Below are 26,833 nucleotides of genomic sequence, written 5' to 3'. Positions count from 1 at the left end.
ATCGAGCCTGCCATCTGCAACCCGGGTAGCAGGTCTAAGCCAGCAGGTGGTTATCTCCCAAGGGGTCCCAGACTTCGAGAGGGCACAGGTTGGGCTGGGGTAAGGATTAAAAAAAAAAAAAGACCCAGTGCCCTTCCTTTTTGTGCACCGGGCCTCTAGTGTAAACATAATTTTCCAGTGAGAGACCTGTGTAACACAATGCATACTCCCTTCTCCTGCCCTGTTGCAACAAGTTTGGGTTGACTCTTGGGATGGAAGATCCAACTTTGTAGGGCCATGTTCTTTCTCTATTAGTGTCAGTTTATCAGCTCTGTCTTTTTCTAGGTGCAAAAATGAATGTTTCTTGGTCTCTATCCAGAGGACTCTTTACTTTAGAATGCGAGCATCATCCATTGTCCTGAAGAAAAAAAACATCATCCAGGAGTTTGATATTATCCAAGGGTCTGATATATTAAAACTCTTTTATTTTGTACTTTGCATTTGCCTCCACCAGTAGTTCTCAAACCCTGGCAGCTCATTATAATCACCTGGTAAGCTTTTAGACTTTGTGATGGCCTGAGTATTGGTAAATGTTAACATTCTCCTGAAATGAGAGCAATCTTGGTCCATTCCTTATTTTTGACTCTTCTGAATCACTTTGTTTAAGACTGTGTCCTGGCCCTAACCAGTTTGGCTCAGTGGATAGAGCGTCAGCCTGTGGACTGAAAGTTCCCAGGTTCAATTCCGGTCAAGGGTATGTACCTTGATTGCGGGCACATCCCCAGTAGGAGGTGTGCAGGAGGCAGCTGATCAATGTTTCTAACTCTCTATCCCTCTCACTTCCTCTCTGTAAAAAAATCAATACAATACATTAAAAAAAAAAAAAAAGACAGTGCCCTGTCCCAAAATGAGGGTAATGTTTACTAGGATAGATTAGCCTATATGCAGTTGTTATTATAAACTAGAGGCCCGGTGCAGGAAAATCGTGCACGGGGGTGAGGGGTCTCTCAGCCCAGCCTGCGCCCTCTCATAATCTGGATCCCCTCGCAGGATGTCCGGCTGCCGGTTTATGGGCCTAAACTGGCAGTCGGACATCCCTCTCACAATCCAGGACACTGCATGCACCAGTGACTATACTTTTCATACAGGTGAAAGGCATCTTGCTGTTTTATGAGCAGCTACATTTTTTTGCCTTGATTATAAAAACTAGTATATAACATGATCCTTCTGAAGCAGTAGTACCATTCTCCCCATCTTATGGGTGGAAAAACTGTAGCAGAGAGAAGTTAAGTAATTGGCTTTGTCACATAGTTATAAATGTCAGAATCAGGGCTGACCACAAAATGTGCACGCCATAGTCCATGCATGTCATTGCTGCATCATCCTGTTTTATCAGTATTAGAGTAGCCTTGCCAGGTTGTAATTTTTAAATCTAAGAGACTGTTCCCAATATATAGGGTAGGGTCCCTAGGCCTGGCTGGCAATCAGGGCCAATCTGTGGGGCAACTGGTGGGCGGGGCGATTGGGGGGGTCCCAGCTGGTACCCGCCTTGGCTCGCGGCCTGGTGCCACCCACTAGCCAGCCCCGGCCCCTGCCACCACCGCCAGTCACCTCCCTTTGCAGTGCGACCTGCGGGAGGCGGTGGGGAGGATGGGGGCCACTGGCACTGGCCTTGGCTGGTGGCAGGAGGTGACTAGCAGGGTGATCCGGGTGGGGGGGTGGCACCACCCACTCACCAGCCAGCCCCACCCCTTGCCTCTGCTGCTGGTTGCCTCCCTCTGCGGTTGACCAGCGGGGTGGCACCCACCTTGGCTGGCCTGGGGCCTGAAGGTTAGGGGCAGCTTCTGCGTTGAGCGTCTGCCCCCTGGTGGTCAGTGCGCGTCATAGCAACTGGTCATTCCACCAGTTCTGCCATTCGGTCGATTTGCATATTAGGCTTTTATTATATAGGAGGATAATTTTTGTCATTTTTAGCATCTTTATGCTTCCTCTCTCTGTACTTCCTTGGTGTTTCCTTTTAATTCCTTTTTATTTTATTTTATTTATTTTTATTTTATTTTTTTGCTACATTTATTGCTATATTTTTCCCCTTTTGGTAATTTTGAAGATAAGCTACTTTATAGCCTATTACTAATTACACTTAATTAAAACATGCTTTAACCTATATTTCTCAAATTAACCACAGAAACTATATAACAGAATTTATTCTAAGATGAGGAAATTAGCATATCTCCTTCCTCCCATTTTACTCTTTATATCGGTATAATCTGCAATTTTTTACCCTGGGGTTTGGGCAGCAGTGATATATTTTCTCCTTGAAAGACTAATGGTTACACTCGCATTCTGTTTTATAACTATGTGTATAGAAATTATTTAGATTCTTTTCTGTTTGGCTTATTTGCTTGTTGCCAACTCTTTTTATAATTTTTATGAACCATAACTTTCCCAAACTTGCGTTCTTCATTTTGATTCATCTCTTGGTTTGGTAGAAAACATTTTCAAGTGGCTTTTTTTGAGTGTTATGTGAACAGTATATTTTTGAGGTCACTGATATTGGGAGCTCTTGTCTTTGGTGCTTAACAACTTGTCTGGGTTATACTCCTTTCTACTCTAAAATGCATAGGGAGAGATCTGCACTGTGTCTAAGAGACACGCATTGAGGACCGTGCCACAGTATTTGTCTCTAGTTTCCAGAACTGATACAGGTGCCCACCTGTTTTTATAGATTTTGGTCAATTCTGACGGTTGGGTCTTGTAATGGGATGGAATGTAAGCTTATGTATTCATGTCACCCTCTTTTCAAATGTCATCAACCATCAAATACTCATTGATTCATTCAGCAAGTATTGATTGAGCACCTACAATATGCCAGGCATTGTGGGACCATTAGGATTCAGAGGAATCAAGCAAGATTCTTGCTCACAGAGTACATGTGTACAGTGGGAAGAAAGAGGGACAGGCCATAAACAAACAAATGAACAAGGTAACTTTAGAGAGTGGTAGGTAGTGCTTCCATATACAGCTGCTCAAAGTGGTACCCCTGCAGCTTTCCAGCATAGAAAAAGGGTATAAAGCAAAACGAATTATGTGATAGAGTGATGGAGTGGTGGTGGAGACCCGAGTGCTGTTAATTAAATTCTCTGCAGCCAATCCATTTGTTCATATGCTTATGGTACCCCTGATGGTCTTCCCTCTGAAACCATAGCACTTTCTTGCCTTCAGTTCACTGTGATGTTGTTCAACTAGAGACAGGCCACATGATTTTTCCCTTCAGTCTTCAAGGTACTTGGCTTTCTTAGGTTAGGATTCCTCATCATTTGCATTATACCCCCAGCTGGAGGGCCACAAATCTGGGATGGCATAGCTGTGTGAAGGCATCCAGGTCCACCCTAGAGCCCCCCAATTCAGGGTAGATGTAGTGGTTGGGGTTGATAATTCGATCTTCAGCATAGAGAATACCCCTGGGACTCCATTGTTAGACTTGGGCCCAATGGGCAGTACTCATCTCTTACTGGGAAACAGTGTTGAGGAGTGACTAAGAGGTTGGCCCCTGAAGTCAGATTAGTTTTAATTTGCATGGATTTGCATAAATTTGAATTTAATGTTACCATTTACTGATGCCAGCTCTGGCAAGTTACTTAACCTCTGTGTGCCTCAGTGTCTTCATCTTTAAATGGGATTAATAACAGTACCCACCTTATAATGTTATTGTGATGGTTAAATTGAGTAATTGATGAAAGTGCTTAAAACAGTACCTGCACTTAGTAAGCCCCCACCGGCAATAATAAATAGTAATAATTACTATTAACTATATCTGGTGTTACCTTAAAGCTTTTCCCTTGGCTCAAACTCTTTCTATACTTATAAAATGCAGAGATTTCAGGAGTAAGACTGAATGTGGCAAGGGGCCAGGTTGGCTTTGCTGAATTTGATGGAAAGGCTTTGGGTAGTAATTTAAACCTAATGCAGGAAGTGGGAGGATGGGTGGAGTCAGGGAGAGGAAGGAGAAATTCAACTTAGGAGTCAAAGATTCCTTTTTTTTGTGTTATTCTTTTTTTTCATTATAATTAACTTCATTATAATTAACTAGACGTCAGGTGCATGGATTCATGCACCGGTGGGGTCCCTCCGCCTGGCCTGTACCCTCTCGCAATCTGGGACCCTTCGGGGGATGTCAGACTACTGGTTTCAGTGTGATCCCCACAGGCCAGGCTGAGGGACCCCACTGGTGCAGGAATCCGTACACTGGGCCTCTAGTATGCATATAAGATCTTTGGTTAATCTCTTTCTGCCCTTCCCCTCCCCTCTTCCCTCTGAGAATCATCAGTCTGTTCCATGCTTCCATGCCTGTGTGTTGAGCATCTATCCCCTGGTGGACAGTGCACATCATAGCTACCAGTCGAATGGTCACTTAGGCTTTTTTATATATAGATAAGTCAAAATTTTAATTTACTTCAGTTTCATTATTATTAACATCAGACAGCAATATACATGTTATAGTGGGATTTAAATGTTTGTCCATATTAGTTTTAACTTTCTTTATACTTTCTTATATGAAAAACTAGAGGCCCAGTACACGAATTTGTGCACCAGTGGGATCCTTTGGCCTGGCCTGCGGGATTGGGCCGAAACCGGCTCTCCAACATCCCCCGAGGGGTCCCGGATTGCAAGAGGGTGCAGGCCAGGCCAAGGGACCCCACTGGTGCATAATCGGGGTCAGGGAGGGACACAGGAGGTTGGCTAGCCAGAGAGGGACTGCGGGAGGGCTCCAGGGTGTGTGTGGCCCATCTCGCTCAGTCCCAATTGGCCAGACCCCAGCAGCAAGCTAACCTACTGGTCAGAGCATTTGCCCCCTGGTGGTCAGTGCACATTGTAGCAACTGATTGACTGGTCAACTGTCTGCCCCCTGGTGATCAGTGCACATCATAGTGGGCGGTTGAGCAGCGTTAGCATATCATTAGCATATTACACTTTGATTGGTTGAACAGATGACCGGACAACTGGACACTTAGCACATTAGGCTTTTTTTATATAGGATAGGATGTTTAGAATGAGCCTCTATCATGTTCACAGTCAGAAAAATTAAATGTTGTTTTCACTTTGAAAAACTATCACCCACAGACATATTACTCTAATACAGTTTTTATTCGGGGTTCATGTCCAGTCTTTATCTATATGTAAATAAGTAGTTAAGAGCTATCATCAAAAGTATGCATATAATTTTATTATCTACCATTTTACTTAAACGATGCTTAACATTCTCCTTTCCACGGGGTCATATTTATCACTTTAATAATTGTGTTCAAATTGCATCACATTAAAGGCTATAACATACTTCACATTATTGAGTTGACATATAGGTTGTCCACATTTTTTCTCTATAATGAAATTATGTCACTATAAACATCTTTGTCCATGTGGCTCTTTTTCTTTTTAATTATTTCTAGAGATTACTGAGGCGGAATATTTGAATCGTCTTTTGGCTGTTGATAAGAATCATATAACCTTCCAAAAGGATTAGATCAACTTTACACTCCAACTGGCAATAAATACATATGAGTTTCCATGAAGCCTCAGCAGTATTGGGTTATATATGTTTATTTATTTTCTCTAGTGTACTGGACTGTGTTTTCATATAGTAATTCTATTTTTTTCTCATATGAATCCTCTGAGCATACTCTTTGCTCATCTTGGCGATATTCTTATAGAATTAAAAATCTCTAATTCAATACTGGTACTTGCGCTGTGGCATATTTGTTACAATTCTTTTTTTCATTCTATTATTTTTCTTTTTAATTTTGGTTTTGTGTGTTTCTCTTTCCATTGATAGCACTTTCCTTGCCTCAGCCTCATTCTAGGGTCTGTTAGTCACTGGCATGAAAAGGATTTAAAATACGGGTTTCCAGAAAAGTGCCTCGTTGGGGTAAAGAAGGAGGCTAGCAGGACGGGGGTGGGGCATCGGGATGAGACCCTGTCACCTTTCTCCCCCAGTTCCCTCCAAAGCTTTGGTCTCTGAAAAGTGGTCCTTACCTGGCACCTCCTTAGCATAGTTTTGTAGCTTCAAGGCTGTCACAGTCCCCAGGGCACACCTGTCACTTCCCCACCAGCATATGTAATAGAGAGAAATGGACTTGGAATATCTCCATCCTGGTTACCACCTGGGGGATCGCCCCCAGCTGAGAGGAGCTGGCACTGGGACTGCACTTAAGCTTGAGTGATGATTTTCCCCACACATGGGACCAGGAGCATGAGGCGCTGCTGGATGAGCACACACAGAGAGAGGGAGGGGGCCAAGAGGAGAGCGACTCCCCCATGCCTGCACATGGCACCCTTCCCAGCGCCATGCCCAGCATGGCACCCAGCATTCTCCCACCTAGAGCTCAGAGCCCAGCCAGGCCAGCCCAACCCTGGTGTCACCCTTTTTTCTATTGCTCTTTAGTCTAAGGGAGCACACCCCTGCCAACCCTCGGGGGCCCGGGCAGAATGCCAGGGACGCCCACTGACCTCCACTGCTCTTCTCTTGCAGTTTCCTGCTTCTTCAATTTCACCAGCCCCTCTGGGGTCGTCCTGTCGCCCAACTACCCCGAGGACTACGGCAACCACCTCCACTGCGTCTGGCTCATCCTGGCCCGGCCTGAGAGCCGCATCCACCTGGCCTTCAACGACATCGACGTGGAGCCTCAGTTCGACTTCCTGGTCATCAAGGATGGGGCCACCGCCGAGGCCCCAGTGCTGGGCACCTTCTCAGGAAACCAGCTGCCCTCCTCCATCACCAGCAGCGGCCACGTGGCCCGCCTCGAATTCCAGACGGATCACTCCACGGGGAAGAGGGGCTTCAACATCACCTTCACCAGTGAGTCCTCCCTCTGCCCCCGGCTGGCCATCCCCCTGAGGGTCGGTCCCTGAGGGTGGAGGAGTGGTGATGTGGGTGGGCTGCTCCAAGGGCTGTAGTGCCCAGGCCTGGGGCTCCAGCCTGCCCAGGAAGAGCATCAAGCACTGCTGCCGGGCAGGGCGCTCTTTCCTGTGGCGTCACTCTCTTTTGAGCATTTATTTCCTGGAAGCCTCGGCTAGAACCAGGAAGGCTCAAGGGAGAGCAAGCCTGTTGTCCCTCATTAGTTACGGATCCCTCTCTGATGTGAACGCCGCTTGCTACCCACTGTGGGCATTCCAGGGGGGCTTGGCCTCGCCCGGGTCCCATCCCCATAGTCAAATCGGAAGGTAGCATCTGGAGTGCCATTTCTGTTTGGCTGTGAGTCTTGATTAGAGCCAACTCAGGGGCATTTCCTCACCCCCCTCTCAGGGTCACAGTCCTGCTTTCCCATGAGACCCTGAGCTCTGCACAGGGAGGGGAATGCATTACTTATCTGCCCAGCAGGGGTCTGGTGCATGGTAAGAACCAGTAAATGTTTATTGAATGGAAAGGTCCATAAATGACTCAATGCTCTTTCCCCGCTGGTGAAGTGGGAAGAGGACGGGTAAGGAATCCCCAGGGAAGCCCATTTGTCCAGGATGATGACGGCAGAGAACTCTGCAGGGTCCAAGGAAGTGTGGACACTGATCAGGCACCTGTGGCAAAATACATGCTTAGCCCCAGCCAGTTTGGCTCAGGGGATAGAGTGTTGGCCTGCGGACCAAAAGGTCCTGGATTTGATTCCGGTCAAGGGCACACACCTGGGTTGCAGGCTCCTCCCCAACTCAGCCCCTGGTCAGGGCACGTGCAGGAGGCAACCAATCAATGTGTTTCTCTCACATCAATGTTTCTGTCTTTCCTTCTCTCTTCCGCTCTCCATAAAAAAAGCAATGGAAAAATATTCTCAGGAGAAAATTAACAACAACAACAAAAAAATACATGCTTATAGTCTCCCAGGAAAACCAAATCCTAGGAAGTCCCCGTTTTCTAGGAAAGGAGAAAATGCTGGGTCCTTGGGAGGAAGAGGCAAAAGGGTGGTGGACCAAGCTCCTGCCTCACATTCCTCCCCAGGGTTTCTCCAGCACGGTGAGAATGATGCACACCCAAACATGAATACTCAAAACACATGGGCAGGTCAAAGAAGACATGCTCACTACCACCCAAGTCCCCCACCCAGAAATGGTTCTTGCCAACATTTGGTGAACACTATTACCAAATCAGGTACTTTTCTGTGCATTCATACAGATGGTCAGTTGGATGGATAGTAGAAATAATACTTTTAAATCTGGGCCCCGTTGCTGAGTCAGAATCTCCAAGGGACTGAGGCCCCAGGATGTACTGTTTAAAAGGCTCTGAGGTGGTTCTGATGTAGCTATTGAACAGTAGTCTGTCTATGGACAAGTGTTTGGGAAGCAGCATAGTCTCCCCTGCAGGACAGTCCTCTCCTGGGTCACGTCCCAAGTGATGATCATCAAGGCTGAGCTGGAATGTGCCCAGTGTCGGGGGCTCACTTCCCACTCAGCTGTCTCCATAGCAACAACAGCACACTGAATGCTTCCCCTTATGATGCCTGAAATCTGTGTCCCTGTAACAAGGACCCCTGATCCTTTTCCACCCCTCGAGCTCCTTGGAGTAAAACCTCCTCCTTCTTCCACATGAAACATCTCCAGAAGTGACAAAGTAGCTACTGTTTACTGAGCACCTAGTATGTGAGCATTGTGCAGTCATTACTGCGGACCCCAAATCAGGAACATCTTAAGGCTAAAATCTGTTCCTTTTCACACGGCAAGAGACAGGTTCAGAACAACAGCCAGGTAGAACTGGGCAGTATTTAAGTCCTTGACCTCGAGCACTTGCTCCTAAGTGCTGAAAAAAGTTCTATATCTGGATCTGAGAGAGAGAGAGAGAGAGAGAGAGAGAGAGAGAGAGAGAGAGAGAGAGAGAGAAAGAGATGGTTAACGCCTGGGCTTCTAGCTTCAGGCACCACTTATTTCTAAATGTCAGGGCAACCCCATGGTCATAGCTCCTAATAAAGAAAGGTTGGGAGACTGAAGTCTATGCTGACCTAGGCTTTGCATGTCAGAGGGAAGGATGTGGGGACTTCGTGGAGGCTCTGCAAAGGATCAGCACTCTCCTCTCCATGTCAGACCCCCCAGCTCACCTTCAGTAGGAGGGTCACCAGGTCTCCAGCCTCTTGCCTCCAGTAAGATCCAGCAGCCACCAGGGTGGACTGTTCGGTTTCTGACTGTGCACGTGTTCCCATCACTAGGGGATTTCAGAGATTTGTAAATTGAGTTTTTGAAAGTGGTACTTGCCTGTGCATCCATGGAGCCTCGTCTCCACTGCAAAACCACCATCCTTCAGACAGCAGGGATGCAAACAGGGTGTGGCTTCAGAGACATGAGTGCGAGAACTGTGGCACCCCTGACAGAGGAAGCCTGGGAGTGTGCTTGGAGGAGGAGGAGGGGAACGGGAGGAAGGAAGGGCACTGGCTCTTTTTTTTTTTTTTTTTAATCCTCACCCATTTTTTTCCATTGATTTTCAGAGAGAGTGGGAGGGGGGAGAGAAGAGAGAGAGAAACATCAATGTGAGAGAGACACATTGACCGGTTGCCTCCTGCACATACCCCAACCAGGACCTGGGCTGGGGAGGAGCCTGCAACCAAGGTACATGCCCTTGACCAGAATCGAACCTGGGACCCTTTAGTCCGCAGGCCAATGCTCTATCCACTGAGCCAAACCGGATAGGGCTTAAGGAGTACCTACTCTATCAGGAGCCATAGCAGATATTCTCCACTTTCATATCAACCTTCATTTCTGCCCAAGAATAATCCTGCAAGTCAAGTATGATCTCATTTTATAGGTCAGGAAGCACAGGCTCAGCAAGATTACATAAGTTTCCGAGGACCATGTAACTAACAAGAGGCAAAAGTGCTCTGACTCTTTCCTGCATTATCAGTCTCCTGGGAGAGGAAGAGGGAGCCTGGCAGAGGCGAGGGAGTGAGGGAAATGGGTTCCGACAGGGCTGATTCCAGGGCACCTACTTCATGATGCTTAGTGTCTATTAGTGTCACAGGATTCAGAGCCCCGCGCACCTGCTGCATGAGTGATCCCATCACTGTCTGAAGTTAGGGAAGCATGGAATGGATTTGACATTGGGGAGACAGATCTGCATAAGTCTCAGTTTCCTCATTTGCAAACTGGGATAATATCTACTTCGTGGAATCATTATATGATATAAGTGAGTGAATGTGAGAAATACTTAGCCCACTGCCTGGTCTATAAATGCTCGTTAGAAGGAAATTGGATTAGGTGCCTGGGAAGGCAGGAGACCAGGTTTAAGAATCACCTGCTTTATGCCCAATGTGGCATGGAGTCCCTGGTTCTGGGGACCTGGCTCTCCCTCCAGCATGGTGGGTTCTTGGGGGACTGGTGGAGGGCTAGGGTTGACCATAATAATGAAGCTGATTTGGGGGGTCCCCCTGCACACCGGCTCTGCCTAACCCCATCCTTGTCCTCCATCTACACAGCCTTCCGGCACAATGAGTGCCCGGACCCGGGCATTCCAGTGAACGGGAAGCGGTTTGGAGACAGCCTCCAGCTGGGCAGTTCCATCTCCTTCCTGTGTGACGAAGGCTTCCTTGGGACGCAGGGCTCCGAGACCATCACCTGCATCCTGAAGGAGGGCAGCGTGGTCTGGAACAGCGCCGTGCTGCGGTGTGAAGGTGCGTGCCTGTGGGCTGGGGCTGGCTGCGCAGAGAGGCTGAGGAGGGGGCCACGTGGCCTGAACCACCTGGTGCATGTCCGTATCATCCTCCTCTTCTCCCTGGACTCAGGGCCACCCTCTCACCCTCGCACTGGAATGGCAGGGGCTCCGAGGACCACTGTGCATAGAAGTTTTATGGGTAGCCAGAATTTAAACTGGAAAAACACTGGTTGTAGACTGCCAGACATCAAAACACCTCTTTCACCTGGGAACTCTCGAAATCACAGCCAGTGGGAGCCCTGCGTCCTGACCCATCCAGGGATGCTCCATCCCCCGAAGCAGAGTGGGCCATGCTGTGAGTTCTTGAATCTTCAAGCTGCTGCCACTCTTTCTTTTGCACACGCTGATTTCCCCAACGCCCAAGACATCTCCAGGCCTGGCTTTTGTGCCCCACTAGATGCTGCCTTGTTATCCCATGGTCAGTCTCCAGGGATGAAGGGCAGACTGGCCAGAGGAAACACAGCTTGATGCCTGCACAGGGGCTGCCGTGGCTTCTCCTCAGTCCTGCCTTGCCACACGGAGCAGGTTTTTACCCCATTTCAGAGACCAACTGTCTGTGCCACCAAACTGCAGGTTTTTAAAACACACGTTAAGCTTCTCAAGGGCAGGATTGTGTTGAATCTGTGTACCAAGCACAGTGCCTGGCACAGAATGGGCCCTCCGTCCATGTTTGTGGATAATGGATGAGTCATGCGTATCCCATAGGCCCTTGGGAGCGATGACAGTGCTCAGGAGGCAGGGGCTGTGGTTCTCTCCTTTGGGAGCCAGAAAACTTCTTCCTCTCATCTCACTTGATAGACAGCAGGTACAGACCTAAGAGACCTCTCTACATACCCAGTCCCCAAACCCAAATCTGAGCACAGCGACCAGCAGGTGGGAAAAACAGGAGAACAAATGGCGGTGTGTGTGGGGGGCGGGGGTGGGGGGAGGTGGGGGGGTGGGGACAGATGGAGCACTATCCAGAGATGACAGGTGCAGGAGGAGGGGAGGGACCACAGAGAGCACAGTGTGTGTAAGAGGGTCTGTGGGCTCTCGAGTCAGGGGCCTGGGCTGCAATCCTGGCAGGTCACTTTTTCCCGCTGAGCCTCTGTTTTTCCAGCTGAAAAAGTGTGGTGGTGATAATAATAAGATGCATATGTAAAGGACAGATTCTGGCATAAAGTAAGTCCTCAAAAGTGTTAGCTGTGTGATCAGTGGTTTGTAAACTCCGTGAGGTAAGGGAATCATCCTTGACCTCATATTCCCACAACTGATAACATTGTTTGGCACTTAGATGCTCAGTCAGTGCTGGTTGAGGAGTCACTGAATGAATGAATGACCTTTGAATTAGGTTAGAGCCCCTTTAATGGCCTTCAGAGCCCTGACTCTCACCAGACCACCTTTTGTTTCTGCCCTGCAGCTTACCAGTGGAGTCACCCTGAGCAGGTGACTTGACCTCCCTGTGCCTCAATTGCCCCATCTGTAAAGTGTGGTTAATAATGGGAACCTCCTCACAGGATTGTCGTGAGCAGGCACTGTTCTTGGAGAAGTGCCTGGCAGAGGCAGTGTTTAATGTGTGTTGGCTGTGAGCATTATTTTAACCTGATTTGAACCAGTTTTTCATCGGACCCGTTAGATGAGTATCACTCCACGTGAGGGGTCTAGTGGTACGTTTCCATCCTCCAGGTGCCCGCCCCATCATGACATGAACAGACTACCTTCCACCCTCCAAAGTCCACAGCAAAGTCCGCCCAACCTCATCTGCCATTTTCCCCAGCAGATGAGCAGTTTTGGGAACTGCATGAGCTTTAGCAGCAGAGAAACAACTCGAAGCTCATGGCTTGCCTCCTCCCAGCTGTGGAACAGGTCGATTAGGCAATTCCCTCGTTGGAGAGCGCGATAATCATGCATGTCTGATGGGATTGTTTGCGGGTGCAGCAGGTGACCCTGTGAAGCAGCCATGCGGAGCCCGGGGGCTGGGGATTGTCGGTCGGTGGTCACTCACCTTTCCTCAGCCGGCCCCTCCTTCGCCGTCCTGCTTGTCGGTCTCCTCTGACGTCTTTGGTTTTCCTCATGTTCGTCATCTCGTCCAGGACATTTTCCTGCTGTCTCTCGCTCCCCTGGTCTCTCCTTTCTCCTAATTCCTTTCTCCTAATTCCAGACAACTCTTGGTCTAACCACTATTAATTTTTCTTTACCAATTCCGTGGGCCTTGGTCCTATCTTCTCACCAAGATTCTCCCCACTCCCGGGCCAGAAGCCTAGGCCCCAGGCCTCTGAGCCTCTGGGGTTCAGTCCCAGTGAAGCTAGACCCCCCGAAGAGGTGTCAGGACGTGGTAACTGCAGAATCCTCCTCTTCTCCCCACTGCTGCTCTCCAGGATCAGGTGCTCCTCAACCACTGCCCTGCCCTCGAGAAGGCAGTGAGAGACTCAAAACCACACGTGATGCAGGCGAGAATCTTCAGCTCACTATTCACAGGCAAAGTCCTAATTTTGAACTAAAGCTGTTCCATTCATTCTGTCTCTGGGGGGACAGTAGGCAGCCAAAAATAAAGGGCAGCCTGTTAGAGAGACCCTGACATGGCCCCGGGAAGAAGAGCCTGCTCACTTTTCTCAGAGTGAGGGGCCTTTGCTGCCACCCTGGTTTTCAGGGGCCTGGAGAGCAGCACGTGAGAGACGCCACCTGGGGTGGCCAATCCCAGAGCTAACAGGTGTAGAGACCCCTGGGAATCTGGCCCCTCCGTGGCCCCTTTCCCCACTTGTGTCCCATCCTTGGGAGAACCCTGCTTTGTAATCAGCATCTTCGTCTTTTTCAATTTTCTAGTTTTGTTTTTGATTAAGTATCCCCACCTTGTGGACAATTAAATGCAGAAGCTAATGGACTTTAAAAAATCTTTAATATATGCTAAGAGCCACTTTGTTTTTGAGAAGCTGTAATGGGACAAGGGAGAAAAAGGCTTCTTCTCATAAATTTAGAAAGAAGGGTGATTATCTGACTGATGTAAAGCAGCAAATCAGCAAACTTTTCTTAAAGGGCCAGCTAGGAAGAGCGAGAGACAGCCTCGCATGTGGTCTCTACGCAACTTGGCCACCGTTATATGAAAACAGCCTGAGACAACACAAGTAAATGGGCTGGATGTGGCCCCTGGGCTGGGTTTTGATGACCCCGGATCTAGAGAACATAAGGGAGCCATATGTTTAAATCAGAAACTTCCTGCCCAGCCAGATTGGCTCAGTGGGCTGAGTGTCTTCCTGTGCACCAAAAGGTTGCCAGTTCCATTGCTGGTCAGGGCACATGCCTGGGTTGCTAATTTGATCCCCAGTCAGGGAGCATAGGGCAGGCAGCTGGTTGATGGTTCTCTTTCTCTCTCCTTCTCTCTTTCCTTCTCTCTCTCTCTCTCTCTCTCTCTCTCTCTCTCTCTCTCTCTCTCTCTCCCCCCCCTCTCTCCCCCCCCTCTCCCCCTCCTCCCTCTCTCTCTCTCTCTCTCTCTCCTTCTCCCTCCCTCCCCTCTCCCTCTCTTCTTCTCTTCCAAGCATGTCCTCAGATGAGGATTAAATAAAGGAAAACAATCAGAAATTTCCCAAGAAAGACTTCCAGGTAGTGAAGGCATCTACAAAGACTGTCTGGTTCTTTCTCCCACATTCCTCTTTTCCTTAATCTTTCAAAGAAAAGCCAGCGAATTCTGTCCCACTGTGATGAGTGTCTTACTTACTCACTTCAGCCTTGCACCAGTCTAGGAAGTAGGTTAGTTACGGTCCCCACTGGACATAGAGAGGTTGAGTCACTTGCCCAGGATTCTCCCAGCTTGTAAGCGACAAAGCCAGAATCCAAACCCTTGGCTACACTGTCACTGTGTATTTCCTGAATTATATCACTGGAGAGAGTATAATTTCAAACTTGTTTATGCAAGAGTTAAAATCATCCACAAATAGGATGGAAAGCCGGTTTTCTGCTTTCCATGTCCCAGTAGAAAATTATAACAAAAGGAGACATATTGTCTGTCGCAAAAGACAAAGATAGAACCCCCCCATGGAAGCATCAGAAATTGACAGCATGGAACAAAATAACAGCAGTGAGACAAACATATCAGTCATGACATAAAGGTAATTAAACTCCTGATTAAAAGGCAGAGACTCAAGCTAGATTTTTTTTTAATGTTGTGTACAAGAAATACATGGGGGGGGAAACAGGAGATAAATAATCTACAATGAGTGTGTATTTTCATTTTTAAAGCAAATTTATAACCATTTTCATGGTTATAAAAGTTTAAATAATACACAAGTACGATAAAGTTCAAAGTGAAAACACTCATTTCCCGATCTCACTCTCCAGAGGAAAATAGTTTAACAGTCTGGTATAAACAGTCTGGTACATTTTTTCTCTATGTGTATACCAAATGTGTTCCTTTTACAATCAGAAAATGTTGAAGTTCTATAAAAAAAGAAAGAAGGTGAGTTCTCCCCACTCGCCCGAGAAGAATCTGAGTGATGGTTTTGCTCATTTAGGCCTCCAAGGCAGAAGTAAGGGTAGTTATGGAGTTTCTAACATTATGTTATTCAGTCTTCTTGCCGCTCTTGTGAGAAAAGTATTATTATACTCTATACAACAGAACTGTGGAAGGCAGCGAGGGGAACTGACTTGCCCGAGATCACCCAGCTAGTACCAATTGAGCAGTTAGCATGTGCTAAACACAAGGCCAAGTGCTTTACATACACTGTCCTGTCAAATCCTCCTGACAACCCTATGAGCTAGGTGCTGCTATTATCCTCACCTCACAGACGAGGACACTGAAGCACAGAGTGGTTAAGTAACTTGCCCAAGATCACACAGCTGAGTGAACGGGAGAGTCGGGTTTCAAATCCAAATATTCTGATTCCAGAACCATCCCTTAATCGCCAAGTGAGGTCTGTCTGATGCCAGAGTTTATTCTCCTTTCATTCTACAACAAAGTGGTGGAGGATGGATGGTGAGGGGTGCCGGTGGGTGGTGGAGAAGCAGGGCTGAACAGAGTAGAAGGCAGAGGAAAAGGCTTCCACTGCCACTGGTCATTCACACTGGACGTGTAGTAAGTAGCCAGAGTGGGCATTCCCAAGAACCACAGTGGTTAGAGAGTCAGACCACCCCCGTGTACCCATCACACAGCTTCAGCAATTACAAGATCACGGCCTAGTTTGTTTCGTTTTACACTCCCACCCACCACCACCCTGCTCTGGGTTATTGTGAAGCGAATTTCAGGCAAAATATTTCATCCACAACATTTTAATGTGTATCCCTAACAGATAAAAAGAACTCTTTAAAACATAACCACAATACCATCATCTCAAAAAAAATAATCACTGTCTGGCCAGCATGGCTCAGTGGTTGAGTGTTCAACCTATGAGTCAAAAGGTCATGGTTCGATTCTGGTCAGGGCACAGGCCCAAGTTGCGGGCTCGATCCCCAGTGTGGGGCGTACAGGAGGCAGCCAATCAATGATTCTCTCTAATCATTGATGTTTTATCTCTCTCTCCCTCTCCCTTCCTCTCTGAAATCAATAAAAATATGTTTTAAAAAAATGAACCTTTAAAAAAAATCCCTTAATACAATAAAATTTTCATGATTATTTAATCCTTTCCTTGATAATAATTTTTTTTCAAATCACCTGGTTAGGTTTACACATTACAATTGGCTTAGAGTCTCAAGTCTTCTTTAATCCATAGGTGTCCACCTCCAGCACTTGCAATTTTTTGTTAAAGAAGCAAGATCATTTATCCTAAGGAGTCTCGTACACCGTGAATTTTGGCTATTACATCCTGGGAGGTTGTTTAACATAATCCTCTCTATCTTATATTTCCTTTAATTGCCAGTAAGATCTAGAAACTTAATCAAATTTAGTTCTGTTATCGGGGCCAGAATATTTTATAGACCGGGCTCTGTGCTTCCATTGGAGAAACATAATGTCTGGTTGTCTCTCTTTTAGGGATGTTAGGAGTAATCAACAATCATAGCCTAGGGATTGCAAGCTGGCAACAGGCTACCATTTCTTCCTCTTTTATAAGCTGGGATATGTCCAGAAAACTTGCCCGCATCAAGTGTGTGGCTACCCCAAGATAGAACTCCTAAAGGAAAGGCAGGAGAAATACTTAATTATTTTCCTTTATTTACTTATTTTCACATTAATGAGTTGATTCCCTAACACCTTCAAAAGCTGAACATTTTACATATTATTAAAGTCTAATGGATTTAAATGTATTTTATATACTTAAATCATTGCTTTTATTACTTGAATCAACTCTCAAATTGTCCCATTGGCCAGTGGGAACCTTTTGAAATTTAGCCCGACCTCATCTTGACATTTTCTGTCCCTGACCTAGACCAACTGTTTCTCCAAGGAGCCCTAGTTGTTGTTTTTTAAGTGGGAAATTATATTTAGAATCTGGGCTCTAGCTTCTATTCCTAGCCTCTCTACACTGTGCACTCCTTCTTACTATTGAGTAAGTCCTTGTTTCTAAGTCTTTTCAATGAACAGAGCTAAGAAATCATTTTTAAGGATAAAATGCATCGTGGGTTCACTTCATTTCCAATGTACAAACACGTTTTCCTTTTTACTTAACTTCGTCGTGTCATGTCTGTACTTCCTTTCTCTCTTGCTGAAAACCCCAGTTCCCTACACCACCAGCACTATTTCCCACCCACTGTGCATACCCAGGAGTCTCAGAACTGTGAGGCCAGTACTACCTACAGCAGTGTCAGTACTGGAAATAGTTTACATTGGTTTTCTTTCAGGTTTTCTCCCTGTATCCTACTAGGGTTGGGCTATCAAAATTACAGTGTTTTTAATTTTTTCACTCCTTTCTTCATGTGTGATAATGCTACTAACTGATATAGGATTGTATTCATTTATTTTCTCTGGTTTTTTTTTTTTTAGTTTTGAGACATGATTTATCAAATGTCATTATTTCTTTTTAATTGTGCAAAATATTTACAAAGTTCCAAAGTTAAACCTAGAAGAAGGTATATACTTGAGAGAGTCTAGCTTATATCCCTGGCCTCTGTACCCTGTTCACTCCCTTTTTCATAGGTAATGTTGAGATTTTAGGTTACTCTAATATTGATTGTTAATATGAGTAAATAAGTGTGTGTCTCCCACCCTTAGATATGGAATCATACTATACCCTTAGTATTTACTTATCTACCTTGCTTTTATACCTAATAATACTAGTATATTCTAGGGATCCCTCCTCGACATTATATAGACTATTCCTCATTCTTATGTTATAGCTTCATAAATAGTCCATTTTGTTGTTTACCCCAATTCATTCACTCAGTTCCCCATTGCTCAACATTTGGGCTGTTTTCAATTTTTTTGCTATTACAAATAGTGCTGCCTTGTACAGCCATAGATAGATAGATAGATAGATAGATAGATAGATAGAGATATCTCTATATATCTATATTTGTCATTTCATATTTTGCTGATATATATTAGGGATAGAGTTCTGCAAATAGAATTTGTAGATCATAGAGTAAGTGCATTTGAATTTTGTTGGATGTTACCAAATTTCCCTTCATAAATTTCCACCAGCTAAGTCCTAGGATACCTGCCTTCCCTCAGCTCACATGTCCTCAGACTTTGGGTTTTGCCCACCTGATGAGAAATAATTTCTCATTGTAGTTTTAATGTGTATTTTCTTAGTGAGACTGAGGTTGAGCCTCTTTTCAAATGTTAAAGAGAATTGCGTTTAGGAATCCTGCCCACCTCCCTGCCTGGCTACTGCCACCCTGGAATATGAAGATGAGCTAGAGAGAGTGACGGAGTGAATGAATAGAAGGGTCATTGGGCCATCACATGAGCAGGAGAAGAGATGAACCCAGCCAAAGTAATAAAATAACGCAGCAGAGAAAAAAGACAAAATACTGACAACCAAAGGCGGGATTTGGGTTTCCTTCACTGGAGATTTTAGGGAGGATTTCCTTGATAAATAGGCACTAAATGGAGAGTAGTTGAGGCAGGTGAGTGACTGTGATCTCTGGCTTCCTGGAAAGTGAGTGAGGAGATCACGGTACAGCAACCAAAGAGGCTGGGCCTGCATTGAGTTGGAGCCAAGAGAGAGTCCCTATATCTGCTGCGGTTCAGTCCCTGCAGGGGGACCCAGGGACAGAGCGCTGAGCATGCCTCTCCCACCTGCTAGGTCTCATGTGTCCATTGAAGAAATAGAGGAAAGCTTTAGTAGTTTCAGAGAGATGGATGGACAGGATTCGAAAACGACGCTTATCCAGGAGGTGGTAATACCCATTTGCAATTTACTCTGCGTTTGATCTAGGTGCTATGCAATTACCTGTTTTCTCCAAGCCTCAGCTTACTAAAAACGGGTAATAATCCCTGCCTATAAAATGAGGATAATAACAGTATCCGCCTTTTAGTGTTGCAGTTGTCACAAGGATAATCCATAAGCCTGGCACGTGTAAGCTCTCAGTAGCCATGAGCTCATTACTGTCGGCCGTGGTTGTAGAACTGTTATACGCTGCAGGGGAATTTGGAGATGAATCTTGAGGTTAAATCTCAGCTATAACTTCATTAGCTCTCGATCTAATCTCTTAGCCTATTTAGCCTTAGTTTTCTCCTCTGTGAAATGGAGATAATAAAGAAGTCAATGTCATGTCTCAGTATGAGTTGTCTACTGTTATCATCACCATTATTATATTGTTTATTTTTTTGTTAATTAAATTTCCCATTATAACTTTCTATTAAGAATGCTTGGCAGTTAATTTAGATATTGCCAAGAAGTTTATAGAATTAAGAGAGGAACGGTGTGCTGCGTTTGGCTGTATCTTATGAAACTGGTTGCCTGGGGGAATCCACAAAAACTTGCAGAGATAGAAGTGCTCTGTAGCTGTGTTCCCTTCCCGGTCTTGTTCAGGGCCTCTGGCACCTGGTAGCCCCATAGCAAGGAAATGCCAAGGAAGCAGGGCTCCTTTAACACTGGGAGGCTGCTCAGCTTGAGATCTCTGGGTTTATGCCGTTTTCCAGGGCTGAGTGCAGGCGCTAACTTGCTAACCAGGACTAGCAACCTAGCCTCCGTTAGCGTCAGCACTCTTAGCTGTAAGATGGAGAAAATAATAGAAGCCCCTCACAGGGTCTGTGTCTTGTGAAGACTGAACATGATTATTGATGTGAAGCTAAACGCCCAGCACGAGTGGGCTCTCAGTCCATGGCAGTGGTGGTGACAGGAGCAGCGGCCCTGGGGGTGGGGAGGGAGGTGTATTAGTCAGGATTAGACTGTGTTCACAAGCAGCCCCCAGACCTCAGTGGCTTAAACACAGGAGTTTAGTCAGGATTAGACGGTGTTCACAAGCACCCCCCAGACCTCAGTGGCTTAAACACAGGAGTTTGTATCTCTCTGAGACTGCATGTAGAACCTGATGACACGGTCATCAGCGGCTCTGCTCCTCAGAGTCACTTACAGGCCTTGACAGGACGTCCACTCTTGTTCCACAATCACCGAGGCAGGAAACGTCACAGATCAAGTTTCCACATGAACAGGACACAGGTCACTTCCGTAGTCACGTGGCCTAGCATCACTTCGATAGCAACATAACGACCATATGCCTGAAGGAGGAGGACTGAAAGAGCGCTCATGACCACCCTGGGGGCCCAGGGTCTGGTTGCAGGAAAAGGCAAGAATGATGGCAAAGGTGTGGGTGAGAATGGGAAGCTGAGGAGAGGGAAGAATGGGCAGAAAGACCAAGGGACAGTGATTACAAGCTTGGGAAGATCAGAAGGTATACCTAGACCATCGACATGGATGGCATTCATTTATCCTTCCATCCATTTATTGATTGATCGAAGAGATACTCGCTGAATTTTAGCAGAGAGGGACAACTGTGCCAAGCTCTGGGCTAAATGCTGGGGATCCTGAGTCGTGTAAGGTAATGATAGGGTCCCTGCCCTCACGGAGCTCACAGTGGAGTAGGTCCTGCTGGCGCTCCAAGCAGCGGGCTCTGCCCACTCTTCAGCGCCAGAGCGCCAGGTACTGGGTGTGGGGGTGGCCGGGAGGGCAGGCGGGTCTCAGCCTCTGCCACAGGCCTGGCAGCCAAGCGAGGAACAAAGCAAAGACCAGTGTGACCCAAGTGCTAGCTGTACTCAGCCCTTCTAGAATGGCAAGGACTTTGTTTGAAGGGTCCTTTTCATTCCTCCCCTCCGGTCTTTAATAAAACTCCAAATGATGCAAACGTACATACCCATACGGTCCTGGTAAACGAAGCTCACAGTTTATATAGTTTACATAGTTTTTCATAGACACAAAAACAATACTTGTATGCGGATACGTTTTATAGAGAGGGCTTTTGTTTCTTTGTTCATTTGTCCCCCCAAGAAAGCTGCTTCTCTCCCTTCTGTCCTCCAGCTCCCTGCGGTGGTCATCTGACTTCGCCGAGTGGCACCATCCTGTCCCCAGGCTGGCCTGGCTTCTACAAGGATGCCCTGAGCTGCGCCTGGGTGATCGAAGCCCAGCCTGGCTACCCCATCAAAATCACCTTCGACAGGTGCTTGCAACCAGAGCCTCAGGGGAGGGGTGAGAGGTGATCTCCATCGAGTGGCGTGGGAGGGCACCTGGGGTGAGTGGGGACCAGCCCTGATGCTGCACTGTCAGCAAGTCAGAGAACACGAACAGGCTGCCCTGGGTGGGGTACACAGTGCTGGCTTTGCCCTTGGCCTTGGCCCCAGGAGTGGGGTTTGTGCTGTTTAAGGGACCATGACTTGAGGGGTGAGGAGAAGGCTGGGGGTGTCAGAGGAGAGAGAGTGGGCAGATAGATGCCATGAGATGTGGAAGGAGGCATTAGCATCTACGGAGCATAACCCTGAAATTTCTAGGGTGGAAAGGCGGCCTTCCTGACCTCTGACCCTAATCCTACCCTGTCCCCACGTCCAGCTCCCACCAGGTTATGTCCCTTAAGTGGGGAGAGAAGCCACCCTAATATGCACACAGAGCAGTCCGAAAACTTTTCTGTGAAGGACCAGATGTAAATATTTTAGGTTTTGTGGGCTCTTGTGGATATCTATCACATACACTTTGCTTTTTAAAAAATATACCCCTTTATAAAGGTAAAAAGCATTCTTTGCTCTCAGACCATATAGAAACAGCCTACAGAGAAGGTTTGGCCTTGGCCTGTATCGGCTGACCTGGCCTGGAACATTCTAACCCCCCTGAGGCTAGTCCTTGTGCCTCTAGGCCTCAGGATGGGAGACAGCCCAGGCCACAGAGAGGAGTGAGAGAGCTGTGTCCACTGTGGGAGGAGGAGGACTTACATACGGTAGAGAAGGCCTCCACATCACTGGTGAAGGTGTGCAAATCATATTAAAATATCCCAGCCTGCCAAAATCTGATTGTTCTAAAGCCCTGGGTCAGACAGGGCCTTTTGTCATCTGCACATTAATAAGCCTCGGGTTTCTCACGAAGTCCTCATCTCCGTCTGCGGCAGATTTAAAACCGAGGTGAATTATGATACTCTGGAAGTGCGAGATGGACGAACATACTCCGCGCCCTTGATCGGGGTTTACCATGGGACCCAGGTCCCCCAGTTCCTCATCAGCACCAGCAACTACCTCTACCTCCTCTTCTCCACCGATAAGAGTCACTCGGACATCGGCTTCCAGCTCCGCTATGAGAGTGAGTTTCAGCGGGCAGATGGCAGGGTTTGCCCGGGTGGGTGAAAGGCCCAGGACCAGTAGTCTCCCCTCTTGGCCCCATCCCAGGGCATTCTCAAGGCTGTGCTCCTCAGGAGACCCTCCCTTGCTCTCAGCATCTCTCAGAGCTCAGCCTTTAGAGAGAATGAACGTTTCTCGCTAAAGAGCTTTTAGAAAGAGTTGAACCCTCAGAAGCAATGAAAGCTGACGGCCTGCACACCGTTCCTTGTGGGCACACAGCAAGGCCTCTTTCATGTGCAGACAATTGGGGGGCACCATGTTAGGGACCGAGTGTTTGCAGACCGTGAGGTTAAAGTGAGCTGGCATCTCCCACTTGCTGACCTTTCCTCACCACTTTCTACATTCATTGCTGGTGCCTCGATTTAGAGAGACTGATGTCAGTTCAGTTCTACAGGCCACTGTAGGAAGTATGGCCGAGAGCCATTAGGACAGGGTCATTTTCTTACTCGAGTTTATATCCTTGTTGCAAAGCCTTAGCAGACACTCAACCTATGCTTTTTGAATGAATGAATGAATGAATGAATGATCGATCCAGCCAACTTGTTTGCTCTGATCAGTTGTCACATATTCTCTTGGCAGATATTGACAGTACATTTGATGAGTGGGTGAATGGTAACTTAAGCCTGCTGTGAAGCGGGGTCTCTCCTCTCTCCCTCCCTGTCTGAGTCAGCTGGGGTCCCTCTGTGGGGATGGTGAGCTGTCTTTTCCAGCTGTGGGCTCTCTTTTCCAGCTATAACCCTGCAGTCTGACCACTGTCTGGATCCGGGGATCCCCGTAAATGGGCAGCGTCACGGAAATGACTTCTATGTGGGCGCTCTGGTGACTTTCAGCTGCGACTCGGGCTACACATTAAGTGATGGGGAGCCCCTGGAGTGTGAGCCCAACTTCCAGTGGAGCCGGGCCCTGCCCAGCTGTGAAGGTGAGACACATTATCGGGCATTAACGTAGCAGGTTCCTTTCCTTTCACGAAAAACCAGGGGGCACTGACTCTCCCACCATCAGTGAGGGTTGTGGGTTTGAAAGGAGATGGGGGGCAGATTCCCAGAGGATTGGGGGGAGCTCCTTGAGCCAGTCCAGTCTTTCACTGCCCTCTTCACTCCTGTAGCCCTCTGCGGTGGCTTCATTCAAGGCTCCAGCGGGACCATCTTGTCACCAGGGTTCCCCGACTTTTACCCCAACAACTTGAACTGCACCTGGATGATCGAAACATCGCATGGCAAGGGTGAGTGTTCTCGGGCCATTGCAGTATTGGGATATGACACAGTCAGGACCCCACATTCCCGGGTCAGAGTGACCACAGTAAGGACCTCCCTACAGAGTGACCTCTGGGCTTAGGCTGAGTTTTTCTCACCAATAAGAAAGATCCCAGAACCTTTCTCTTCGATCACAGAACTCACAAACAGAATGTTTTAAAATAAGTGTTTTTAAGATCAAAATCCTCATGAGGGAAGAAAGAGATCTTAGAGATTCCAAAATCTCAAATCCTTAGCGCCGGAATCTGCTCTCAATTACTCCCCCTGAGACAGTGACACCCCTTCTGTCTAAAACGTCTAAACATGTCCAGTGGTGGGGAATTGGCCAACTCATCCAGCCAATGGGTACCTATTTTTTGATAGATCTGACCCCTCTTAATAGCCTGTTAGGTGCCGCTGAAACTTCCTTCCTTGTTCTGTGTCCTCGGGGAAATAGGATGCGCCTGCTCCTTCTTCCTCGTGTCCGCCCTTCCGATACTGGAATAGGCGTCACTCAGCTGTCCTCACCAAGCTGGACCGTCGCCTCGCCTTCCCTAGTAGAAATGGTCTTTGGGTGTTCAAGAACAAAGGAGGGGTTCTGGTTGCAAAATAAACATTAATTAGTATACTCTTTCATTCAACAAATATTGATTGAATGGCACCTGTGTGGCAGATACCAGGTCTGGGAATAAACAATGGCCAGACAAATATGGCTTTGACCCTCAAAAGCCTGTTCTTTTTTTTTCTTCAAATATATATATTTTTATTGATTTCAGAGAGGAAGGAAGAGGAAGAAAGGGATACAAACATCAATAATGAGAGCATCATTGACAGCTGCCTCCTGCATGCCCCCTCCTGGGATTGAGCCCACAATCCAGGAATGTGCTCTGACCAGAAATTGAACCGGTGACCTCCTGGTTCTTGGGCCGATGCTCAACCACTGGGCCACATTGGCCAGGCAGAAGCCTATTCTGAAATTCATCTAGAGTCTTGGTTGTTAGCCCCTCTGCACTTTGGCAAACACCTAATGCATAGCTCACACCCTGGAGATTGTGATTTTTTTATGCTGGAGGTGGAAACCAGCCATCTGTGTTTTTAGAACACTTCACCGTTAATTCTGACACATGCCCTTAAATAAGAACCTCTGATCTACAAGAATGAACATGTAGAAAAGCCGGAAAAAAATTTGTTAAGATATTACAATGTTGTTATGGGCTAAAATAATTTTACAATTTAGTGTGAGTATAGGAGTGAACACATGAATCATGGGGGAGAATAAAAGTCCAGAAAAAGGTGTGTGTGTGTATGTGTATGAGAGAGACTGTCTTTAATATGTGATTAAAGTGTCATTTCTAATCTACTGAAGAGAGAATGGATTATTTACTAAATGGTTTTAAAACAGTGGGCTTAAAGCCCTAGCTGGTTTGGCTCAGTAAATAGAGCGTCAGCCTGCAGACTGAAGGGTCCTGGGGGTTCAATTCTGGTCAAGGGCACATGCCTGGTTGTGGGCTCGATCCCCAGTAAGGGGCATGCAGGAGGCAGCTGATCAATGATTCTGTCATCATTGATGTTTCTATCTCTCTCTCCCTCTCCCTTCCTCTATGACACCAATAAAAATAAATATTTTTTAAAAAAAACAGCGGGCTTAAACATCTGGAAAGAAAGAAACAAATTATACCTCAAATATTTAACCACATAAACTCCAGTCCTCGAACATGGAACTCTATCCTCAAATAGGGACATATTTTAAGGAGTGGCACTGAAAGTAGAATCCATAAAAGCAAAGACTGTTAGATTTGATTAAGTAGAACTTTGAATGGAATTATTATTTTTTAAGCCATTAAAGTTTCAAATAGTAAATAAATGAAAATATTTGCAACATATAATCTACTCAGGGTTCCTAACCTTCGGCATGAAAAGCTTTTAGAATATTGAAGAAACTATTCCTGCTCTCCAGGACTATAAAATGAACAGATCTATAGACTAACATTTCACAATAGAGGGAATACAACTGAAAAGACATCACCTCCACTGATAGTGAAAGAAATGCAAATTCCACCTGGAATGAAACACATTTTCCTTTTCAAGTTGGCAAAGAAGATTGTAACCGTGCGCAGTCAGTGTGGAGCCACGGAGACTCTCTTTCACTGCTGACGTGTGAAATGGTTGAAACTTTCAGAGGGAGATTCGGCGACGTGGATCAAAAGTCTTAAAAATGCACGTTCCTGCCCTAGCCGGCTTGGCTCAGTGGATAGAGCGTCGGCCTGCGGACGGAAGAGTCGCAGGTTTGATTCCGGTCAAGGGCACATGCCTGGGTTGCGGGCTTGATCCCCAGTGGGGGGCGTGCAGGAGGCAGCTGATCAATGATTCTCTCTCATCATCGATGTTTCTATCCCTCTCTTCCTCTCTGAAATCAATAAAAATATATTTTAAAAAAATGCACGTTCCATGGGACCCAGCAACTCCACTTCTTGAAATTGACCTGAAGAAGAAAAATAAACTGTGCATCCAGGTTTCACTGCAAGGATGTCTCCTAAAACATACTATTAATTAAAAAATTAGAAACTATTTAAATGTCTGTCAGTAAGGAAATGATAAATAAATATAGGGGGCAGCCACATTTCACATGTAAAGCGTACTATTTATATAAGAAAAGAAATTTTGAAAGAAAAGCCAACGTATAGCCCCATCTAAGAACTGAAGCGCTTTCACTTTTGCCTTCAATGGGCCGACCTGCGGGGATTAGATGGCCTGCAGCTCCTGGGGCAGGGCAGGACCTGGCAGCTGTCAGGCGAGGCCAGTTGTCCCCTTGTCCCCACAGTATTGTTCTTGAGCGGAGGGACCAGGACAGCGTCTTTGCTCATCCGGCAGAGCCGTTTCACCGCGCCTGAGCTGGAAGCTGCTCCGTTACGTGAAGAGGGAAAGAAAGGCAGCCCTTTCCATCCCTAGAGGAACAGCCCCTCCAGTCATGATTTTCTCTTTCTGGGCCCCTGTCATTCGGGGCCATGTGTTTTGTCTTTACCTGGAAGTCAGTGGGGTTCAACAGGTTTTTAATACTTATTTGACACTTGCACTCATCCTGGGTGCTAGGAAAACATGGCCACTGAGTGCTGCCTGCCTTCGGGAAGGTTATGGTCCAGTGGCAGAGAGAGGAAGCCTGGAGATCTCTGGTCTAGCAGGGCCAATGCCGAGGTGGAGCGAGAGGTGGGGAACATCCAGAGGCCAGCCCAAGGTGGAAGCAGGCCTGGGCTGAGACGTAGGCCATTCTTCCAGGATGGGTGG

At 46.8% G+C, this 26,833-nt stretch overlaps 1 protein-coding gene and 1 long non-coding RNA gene across 2 annotated transcripts in view; both read left to right on the top strand.

Moving 5' to 3' along the window:
• LOC118675069 (CUB and sushi domain-containing protein 2-like) overlaps positions 1-21,197 on the top strand; it is a 38,240-nt gene extending 17,043 nt beyond the window's left edge. Inside the window, exons 2-4 of the mRNA XM_036347214.1 lie at positions 6,506-6,832; positions 10,419-10,613; positions 21,019-21,197. Coding sequence (XP_036203107.1) covers positions 6,506-6,832; positions 10,419-10,613; positions 21,019-21,197 — 701 coding nt within the window. The remainder of the gene's footprint in view (positions 1-6,505; positions 6,833-10,418; positions 10,614-21,018) is intronic.
• A 934-nt stretch (positions 21,198-22,131) lies between these two features.
• On the top strand, positions 22,132-23,527 carry LOC118676582. Its single transcript, XR_004974158.1, has 3 exons — positions 22,132-22,281; positions 23,050-23,238; positions 23,425-23,527. It is a non-coding gene; the product is annotated as an uncharacterized LOC118676582 (long non-coding RNA).
• The last annotated feature ends 3,306 nt before the right edge of the window (positions 23,528-26,833 follow it).

The sequence above is a fragment of the Myotis myotis genome, unplaced genomic scaffold (genome assembly GCF_014108235.1).
Source record: "Myotis myotis isolate mMyoMyo1 unplaced genomic scaffold, mMyoMyo1.p scaffold_m19_p_2, whole genome shotgun sequence".
Classification (NCBI taxonomy): domain Eukaryota; kingdom Metazoa; phylum Chordata; class Mammalia; order Chiroptera; family Vespertilionidae; genus Myotis; species Myotis myotis.
The sequence above is the reverse complement of the archived record's forward strand: the minus strand, read 5'-3'. Positions and strand labels throughout refer to the sequence as shown.